Source organism: Haliotis asinina, chromosome 8, assembly GCF_037392515.1.
Source record: "Haliotis asinina isolate JCU_RB_2024 chromosome 8, JCU_Hal_asi_v2, whole genome shotgun sequence".
In the NCBI taxonomy this organism is placed as follows: domain Eukaryota; kingdom Metazoa; phylum Mollusca; class Gastropoda; order Lepetellida; family Haliotidae; genus Haliotis; species Haliotis asinina.
Genome location: NC_090287.1, coordinates 21,614,206 through 21,624,295, shown reverse-complemented (window position 1 = coordinate 21,624,295; position 10,090 = coordinate 21,614,206). Strand labels below are relative to the sequence as shown.

The window sequence follows — 10,090 nt, the reverse complement described above, 5'->3', positions numbered from 1 at the left end:
CCCCATTTGCTGACTTGATGTTGGTGGTAATGCCTCGTCCCACACAAATTGTTCTTGTGAGTGATGAATCAAAAAAGTTCCACAAAATGATTTTTAATAATTTTTATCATCAAAGATTCGCTAAAGAGGGTAAAGCATTCACTTGTAAGAAACCCAGTCTCATTAGAATGAGATTTTACTGTTTCTTTTGGCAGTTTATTGTTTTCACCGTTTGGAATGCAGAATTATTTACTTTCACCGTTACCCAAGCCAGATCACGTGCTCCTCTCAGTCATGACAATTTGAGTATTAAATTTATAAATTATGATAAATTTGTTAGAAATGCCGAATTTGGTTCACGATCCAGGAATGTGGTATCCTCAGTACAGTCTTTGCCACTGTTGTCAACAGAAACAGTGGCGGAAGGAAGGACCCGAATTCCGTGTGCTCCTTTAGTGCTGGGCTGAACAAACTCGACCTGGTTTGTGTGGTCACTGGCACTTCCTAGCAGTCCCGTGGAGTCGGTCTGGGTGCCAGTGGTACTCAACTTCTTGATAGTCGGATGTGGATCGTGGCTATCTGAAAGATGGTCACATGTATGTAGTTCTGCCAATATTATGTAATCATTTCCCTCTCTGAAGATATGGGACGAATCTCCTGCTTTCATTATGCTATGTATTATGTATTTTGTAATTTATTACTGCACACTGCAATATTCCAGCTATATGACGACTGTCTGTATGTAATCTGAGGCAGTACAGTAATTACATCATGAGGATCGATCTTGGGATACGATGACCTGTCTTCAAAGTCAGCTGACTACCCATGAGTTCAGTTTGTTATCTCTGACAACAAGCACGGCTTGCTGAAGACGAATCTGTCATATAACGGTCATGTTATCTCCATGTGAAGTTCAGACAGTTTAACCATTTTCTGGTGTCCCCCGCCGTGATATCGCTGCAATATTGCTAGAAGCGGCGCAAAACCAAACTCACTCACTCACTCACGCAGACAGTTTAAGAGACTTCTTTAAGAGGCACTTTAGACATTATACAGATGAAGGAAAACCAAGTTCTCTGTGTAGAAAACTTCTTTATTGCAATGAGGGCGAAGCGTCCGTGTATTAACACTGTTATCAAGCAAGTGACCATAAAACTGTTTGCACCTACACCGAAACGTCGCACTCATTGCAATACAGAAGTTGACTGTCCATAGAACTTGGTTTTCCTTCAATATAAAAGATATGGATCAACGCCTTTATTAACAGATTCAGTTAATGCTACAGTGTCCTGTCAGTAATGAGAGTGAGTATCTGCTTTGTTGAAACTATACACTTACCTGACATTAGCATCCAAACCTCGTTATGCCATGTTTAGCCACCAAATTATTTCAGATTATATAACGGCATGGAACACTGTTCCAATGGTAATAAATTTAATCCAATAGCACGTTAGTCAATTCATTTGTACATTCTCGCTCACCTGGATTTAACTCCATAAGGCGAGCTCCCATCTCCGTGTCTACAGCACTACCCCTCACGCTGTTTCTCCTACATTGTCGCAAAGTGAGAGCAACCAAACCGACGACGGTGATAACGAGAAGTGTGAACACACACACCACGACGATGCTAATTTCGGCCAAAAACCTCTCCAGACCAGCTGAAACATGTAACACACAATGAATGGCATGTTTACAAAAACACATAAAGATAAACATATAAGTGAATGTCAGAATCAGCTGTTACGCCCGAGCAGATTTGATGAAATGTGACCACAATGATAAAATGATGATCACAGAAGCGTTTTCTGAAACAATTATGGAGCTGTCCACCCGTTCCTCTTGAAAATGAGCATAGACACACAACAACACTTGGATAGCCGTAACACAATACATACTCAGTGTCTTGGTCTCGCCACGGGGTACAACAGCATCACGACGACTTGTATCACCCCGGGGGTGGTTCTGCTCCCTGTATTTAGACTCGAGGGTCTTCATGGAGGCCTTGCATCTCTTGGCTGTAACACAAAAGGTCATTTGTGTCAGTTAAACAATACATTCGGCTTTCTAAACTTCTAGTAGCTTAAACAGTGAAATTCAGTTAATCTGAAACACGTGCCTCATGAACGATTACGTGATGCATTTGTAGTGAACTTTGTTGGTATTGGTCTCGTGTCGCAAATCGATCGTAGCGCTGCGACTGTCATAATTCTATGCTAAAGTATGGTAGTGACGTCATCTATGCACTGCGGTCTCCTTGAGGAACGGGGCCCAGGTGGACCCTATGTATCCGGACACTTCACGCTTACTGCTGTGAATGATTAAATATCTTCAAAGTATCAGCAACTCACTAATCACCACTATTTTGCCCTTTGCGCCCAAATGACTCTCTTTTGTTGGAAAATCGAGAATATATGTTTTCGCATTATACAGCCCAGGGCCCTGATTTTCGAAGCTCTCTTAGCGCTAAGATAGTCATAAGGGCGATACATAACCATTAACATACGAGTGTCTAAGCGAGCTTCGAAAATCTAGGCCCAGTTGAACAATGCCTTTAAGACATTGTCCTGTCACTTCGTGTATAATAAATGAGCGAGTGAGTTTAGTTTTACGCCGCATTCAGCAATATTCCAGCTACATGGCTGCGGTCTGTAAATAATCGAGTCTGGACCAGACAATCCAGTGATCAACAACATGAGCATCGATCTGCGAGATTGGGAACCGATGATATATGTCAAACAAGTCAGCGAGCCTGACCATCCGATCCCGTTAGTCGCCTCTTAAGACAAGCATAGTCGCCTGTTATGGCAAGCGTGGGTTGCTGAAGGCTTATTCTACCCCGGGACCTTCTCGGGTCGTATAATAAATAAGCGTACGGAAGGTGTATTTAAAGGATTACATATGTCCACTGAAGGTCCGGACTACCATACGTCTTCAGCAACCCATGCCTGTCGTATGACTAACGATATCGATAGGTCAGGCTCGCTAACTTGGTTGATATCACCATATCCTAACTGCATAGACCAATGTTCATGACGTTGATCTCTGGATTGTCTGCTCCAGAATCGATTATTAACAAACCACCGCTATGTAGTTCAAATATATGATGAGTGCAGTGTCAACCAACAAACAAAGTGACGTACCTTCGCAGTAACCCAGACAGTCTCTTGGCACCCGGGCTATGTCCTTCTCACACCAGTGCTCAATCTCGGTGCATGGACTGCAGATCCACTGCTTTGGGTCAATACTTCGTCCTTTGTCACAGTACTGGAAATTGACGAGGCACCGGTCCATGCCACAAGGAAAGTAATAGGGCTGCGTTGTGTTTGGTGGAATGGTACCAGTAGCACTGCAGACATTTCGGAAGAGCGCAACCAAGACTGAAAGAAAAACATGACAGATAACTTATGTTGCCAGAAAACATGACAGATAACTTTGCCGTCGTTGTAGGGGTGCATAATTATTATACAATCTATGTCAATCATTCTGTGACCGCCAAATAATAACGATAATGGAGACAGTGCCACTAGAGAGGTGGTAGACTGCGTTGCTGTAGTTTAACCACACCCGACTCCTTTCGTAGTGTTTGTATACAGTGTTGGGGTTAGTCATAATATTCCATAAATAACTGATCATTACTGTCTTGGTGGCATCAAATCGTCACCCCAACAATCCGGACTTTATTCCAAAACAGTAAGTTCATTCACAGAATCCCCCCGTGATAAGACTACAATGTAGTATTGGAGTTAGTCGAAACGCTGGCGAGATATCGTAAGCCGGCCGAGGTAGTGTCAACTGAATAGCAACCAACTACGATCTAACGCAAGGGTAATAAAACCTGTTTTCAGTTAATAGTGTTGCGCAACACATAGCACACAGAGCATATCAGATTTCTCTTTGGCGGGTAGGGACAATTGAGCTGCTAGAGTTGAGAAAAGGTAAATATTGTCTGCATGTGCTGTCTGGAAATTTATTGAATTTCTTTATCCTAAGAGATTCAAATAAGTGGGCTTAAATGTGGAATCCCCGATAGGAGAAGATCGTGTTATAATGAGGAACTTACATTTGTGAATGTGTGTCACAGATCACACAACATTTCGTGTCATGTTGCCCTGGAACAGAGTGTGTGTTATCAGGCTATCACTGTATGGATAACATGGTGACAAGGATGTAAACGTTGTGTCAGCTTGTGACAATGTGAAGATAACAGTGGCTTCTAGATGAACAATTTCGTTATGCGTTATAAAGACAGAAGGCGAGGCCGTGTACCTGTGTGTTAATGGGGACGAGAATGGCGTCCCTCAAGGTAGTGTTCTGGTAAGAACATTGTATGTTGCCAGATTTTGTGCGTTATAGAAGGGTACATTTCAATGATAACTTGGAAATATATGTGTGATATTCCTATGTATTTATCACATAAACAATTTTTTATAAGAAACGGTATAATTATTGTCCGAGCGGTATGACAGATAGCGCAATACTCCGACTGTAAAATGATTCATTGTCATCAAACATTGTTTCACGAATATTATTGTTTATATCTTTAGGCATTGGCCTTAATCATTTAGCAAAAACGTGAGACAGGAATAGTAGATGATTTATATCTATATGAATCCGTCAAATGAATAATGTCTCAGCATAAATATAAGGCATACACTTGTTCTGAGGATACAGAAGTAACTTGATCCTTGCACAATACTGCTAGCAGAAAGAAAGACTGAGCTCAGATATAAGCCTTAGTTTCCTTACAGAACTAAACACCTGAAGTAAATTTAGAATAACCGAACTACATGGCCTATACACTGACTACCAGTGTCACAACTGTACAATTATGTTACAAAAATGTGTTTTTATTGAACCAGTACATGGAAATTTTAAGAAACTTTCATGGATTAACTTTATCGTTACCATTTTCCACAAGTGCTACTATGGTCTAATATTCGACTTCATAAAAACCAATAACTACATTTTAGACATATTACATACAATACTGGTTATGAATAAATTTTTCCCTTGCTCAAATGACGGGTAGCTATGCAAATTGTGAATTCATCTCCATTTAATGGGTTTCAGTTAATGGCAATTACGATCATCTGTTTGAAACTGAAGTTAAATCTTTAAGTTTAGAAAATGTATTTAGCGCAGGTAACCGTGAGCCCATAATGATGTTAGTTTGTCCTTTGTATGTTATGGTAGTCTTGAATTTGAAACTTAGTGTTATCCCCTTGTTAATACTGAAGCCAATTTCGTCAAAACTCGTTTCATATATTTTAAACATGTATGTTTACATATTCCCGTTAAAGTATCGTTAAAAATCCTTTATAAGTGATGACTGCTGATTGATTTAGATATTTTTAAAGACAGAATTCTACCCAGAAATGATTTCATTGATAACTTGAGACAGATGAGATCTTCCAAGTTCACCATATATCGTTATGATACACTTTGGAGTACTGTTGATTTGAGGTGTGTAGAAAGGACGATGGTTAGTTGTTCTGATAGATAGTCAAATCACCTCATTGTTGTAATGAATTCGTGTAGTCATTGCAAAAACAACTGCTAATTGATATTCACATGCAAACATAATTTCCGACCTCAGTGCACAGATAAGATATTTATGTGACCAAGTTTGGTATGTGCCGTGTATATTTTGGGACTGACAATAGTAAGCTTTAGGTCGATCTCTTTCGCTCATGAGCAGTTCGTATTGTGCGATACGGACACCTTGACACGTGCAAATGTCACTGATCACAAGCTGAACAGGTGTATTCACTAATTATATCGCCTTATGAACAAGGCCCCATATTTCAGACGTGTTTTGACACATTGGCTGTTGACATTCTGTCTTTTTTAGTTAAACCGCGACAGTCTATTGTGAAACTCTGTCTCGATTTAATGCACTGCTGCTGGTAGCAAATAAGGGTCGCAGAACGTTCCAAAACACTGCGCAAGTGAATCGGTTCACTAATATGGCGTCATAGGGGGTTCCCCCAACTGGGTAAATTGCTTCAATCATCATTTCTTTAAATTTTGAGGCAAACCTTTACAACTGTAATTTGGGGACAACATAAAGCTCTGTTATATCCACCCATAAGGAGTTCGATATAATATAATCATTGCATGATGTGTTGTTTATATATGGACACCAAAACACACACACACACACACACACACACACACACACGCACAAACACACACACACACACACACATATATATATACATACATACATACATACATACATACATACATACATACATACATACATACATACATACATACATACATACATACATACAAACATACATACATACATACATTAAAAATATATACAACGTTAGAGGCGATTATCAAAGAGTTACATCTTGTACAATCACAAGCGACATTAATCCACATTAGTAATTATATGTAATCAGTGAGTGATATGAATATGTACTTAACGTATATTGAATATCGATCTGGTATTATATGACTGCTTTCTAATATATATCATTGTAGCAATACCTTGTCGATTAAGCGAGCTGCACAATTATGATAGAGTATAAATATTCTGAATAGGCAAATTGATTATATTGATGAAGCAATAAATAAGAAATATATAAAGGGATACGATTGCATCAGTCGCCCAGTGTCAATAGACTAAAAGTGTCCTTGGATGTATTAGGGGAGTATTTACTGCTTTGACATTAATGACCTCATATGTTCTATGACTTGCATATATTTGTCCATCTGTAAATAAAGACGTTTAAAATGTCATCGCACACAGATTAAATTACAGGAATGTGCACCAGAGAACTTTATGATTGATTATGCATGTATTTACCAAATCTTCCAACACAAATTGTTAAATCATATTTGTATTGTATAATCACACATACACTTGTAAATTACGCATCTCTAAACACTATTTTTACGTATTAAGTTATTCTCTTGAATTAGTTCAGACATACCTGCAAGACAAAGTGCCCTGGTGTAGAATATCATCCTCATTTCCTCACAAACGAACATCATCAAGTGTGTGTCTCGTCTGATGAAAGTGTGGCGGTATAAATCTTGTGAGGGATTTCACGGAGGGGCTTCCCCTTTCACAAGCGGTTGCCATGACATCGGGGTTGGCAATTGCCCAAGATGCAGCTCCGGACGCGGAGCTTTTCAAGGGACTTTCCCTAGGGGAACCACAACAGCGCCTTAGAGCAGTTGGTTATCTCAGCTCCTAACTGTTAGCATTGATTTATAAAAAAATAAGGTACTGGATTTGGAATATTTCACAACGAATTTATAATATAACCAATTATGATACAAGAGTAATTAGACAGTTGTTGTTAGTTATCATACAGTTATAGGGTCACATGGTTACATCCGACATTTTCTAACGTGAAGCAAAGTTGCTGCACGTGGTTTAGGTGTGTCTTTCATCCTTGAGTTTCCATATCCTATCGTCAACTATTTCACAAATAAAGTTATCTGTATTTATGTTCCTTTCGTATCATCACTTACAGATTCCGAAATACGCGGTCCACAACCTCTCCTCTCCACCCCCTCTCCCCCACCCACCCTACACATATACAAACATCTCGTCATATAACCTGTAAAAGTATTTATTTTCTTAAGCCATGAGTGAAAATGTTGACCGTATGAGAACACGAGACGAGATGAAAACTGTTATTTGACAAGAAAAATACAGTTTTGTATTTATTGTATGTTTTATTAATGAACTTAGTTTCTGATAAACTCAATTTTCTCAAAAAATAAGAAGAGATTATTGATAATCAAATATGTTTATTATTTAACAACACATTAGTACGAGGCAGGTTAGAGCTGGGACTGTATTCAGTAGTGTGTGGCTGAGTTTAGTTTTACGCCGCACTCAGGAATATTATAGCTATATGGTGGCGGTCTGTAAAAAAAATCGGATCTGGACCAGGCAATCCAATGATCAATAGCACGAGCATCAATTTCTGCAACTGGGATACGATGACATGCGTCACTCAAGTCAACGAGCCCGACCACCCGATCCCGTTAATCGCCTCTTACGACAAGCACGGGTTGTTGAAGTTTAATTCTAACCCAGATCATCACAAGTTTTGTATTCACTAACTCAGCTTTACTTACAACGACTGTAAAGATACAATGATTTCCGATGGTTCCCCTGTAGGTGCATATCTAACAACAACCCCCCTCGTTAAATGCATGCATATCCACAATATATCAAGGCACCTGTGACATATATAATATCCATTATAACTCTCATTAAGTTGTGCTGTAAGTGTGAAAATATATACTCTATATATGTTTTGATATATTACTTCTGACAATCCAGAAAAGGATGATGACCTGGAGCTAACAACGTTTTGTTAGTTCCTCAGGCTGATGATCCGAGTTCGATTCCGTGCATGGGTACAATGTGTGCAATCCATCTGTTTTGACCTCCGCTGTAGTATTGTCGTAAAACAGTCATCACTCGTTCATTGAAGTACCCACAAAACTACTACGACATAATAGTGTGTTATCAATTTAATCGTAACAAGAACTTGAAGTACATAAAACATGTAAATTACACAATGATTGTTACATGAAATGGATTTGCTCCTATTGATTGTTGTTCCCTAAACACATACCTGTGATGACTGTGGCAGTGATGTGGATTAACATCATGAAGGAAGCCTTGCTCCGTGGAAATTAACCTTGCCCGTGTAGTGAGCAGAACGCGTGCGGGGGAACCACTGAGGGGTTTTACATTAGGGAATTCCCCTAGTGAAAATATCTAATGTGTTTGTGGCTCCTGTGGAAGGCTATATGTGGAATCAAACATTAAATTAAGCATGAATTCACAGAACAACAGAATTAACATTATAAATGGATAAATATTAATGGATGCAGAACCGCACAATAAATGATTCACAGATTTTGAAAGGTGATGGCCGTCTACATAAAGAGTTATCTCCCTTACACCAAACGAGCTCTGTCCTCACGGTCAGTTTGTCGTTTCAAAACTTGTTTTAACATCCATGTTGCTTTCTTCCTGCCTGTTGTTTATATTTTGACATACTATATTTTATATAACATGTAAATATTTTTTACATGTACTTTTTGTATTATGGCTTGTGCAGTGGTGGCTGTCTACTGCTAAATAACAGCTCAAACTGCATTCACTCACTCACCTTGTAAAGTAACATTTCTTACCTGCAATGATTCTAAAGATGCTGACGTGTTCCATAACGGTAAAAGCTGCAGGTGAAGCCGCACTTCGTGAATGGCGCAGGCAGCAAGTGTGTGCATTCGAGTTAGAGGGGAATTTTCAAAGGGAATTCCCCTTGGAAATAACATGCAGGGGATGATAGGAGGAGGCGCACCTATCACATTGTGCACTGCATTCCGACCTGAGCAAGATTGGTTGGTATATTACTTAATGCCAAAGTCAGCAATATTCCAGCTATATAGCGGCGTCTGTAAATAATCGAGTCTGGACCAGACGATACAGTGATTAATATGATGTCCCATTTATCGCTCTGACATTGTGCAATGCATTCCGATTTGAGTAAGGTTGGTTGGTATAGTGTTTAACGCCGCACTCAGCGATATTCCAGCTACATGGAGGCAGTCTGGGCATACAGCTTTGATAACTAGCGCAATCTCCACATTAATATAATACAAGGACACACGTGTTGTTTGGACTGGCAAGTGGAAGGCTTGTGGCAGTTTCTTTTATCACATTCTGTCATTGTTAAAATATTTGATGATTAAGACACAGGGATGAAATAAATTTAGAAGTTTATGAATGATTAGGTAAACCGCCCCATTTCTCCCAACCAGCCCCAAATGATTTGCAGCCATTGTCTACAAAATCACCCTCTAATTGGGACACCCACTGCACTTAATAATGAACAATAGTGAACAGTAATTATTTTAGGTGTCAGGTGGCGTCATGCGTATGTTATGGAATCGTTTATATTCCTACTAGCAATAGCACTAGTACTAGCGGAAGGTGGGCGTAGTATGTTGTTGTGATCAGTAAATCTGCAAGGGGCATTAGACAGCAGTACATATAAACCATTGTGTAGAACAGCTGTCAAATTAACAATTTCTTCTGCTCATGTCTAATTATAATAATAAT

At 39.3% G+C, this 10,090-nt stretch overlaps 1 protein-coding gene across 2 annotated transcripts; it reads right to left on the bottom strand.

Moving 5' to 3' along the window:
• Positions 1-87: 87 nt before the first annotated feature.
• LOC137294155 (uncharacterized) lies at positions 88-9,236 on the bottom strand. 2 transcript variants are annotated; one of them, XM_067825137.1, is made up of 5 exons: positions 6,927-9,236; positions 3,120-3,356; positions 1,875-1,994; positions 1,461-1,637; positions 88-558 (listed from the first exon to the last, which is right to left on the bottom strand). In XM_067825137.1, exons 1-5 carry the CDS (start codon positions 6,985-6,987, stop codon positions 302-304), a joined length of 852 nt encoding a protein of 283 aa, XP_067681238.1. In that variant the 5' UTR covers positions 6,988-9,236; the 3' UTR covers positions 88-301. The 2 variants fall into 2 exon arrangements, with proteins under 2 accessions (XP_067681238.1, XP_067681239.1); XM_067825138.1 differs by lacking the exon at positions 6,927-9,236 and adding an exon at positions 3,616-3,798.
• Positions 9,237-10,090: the final 854 nt, after the last annotated feature.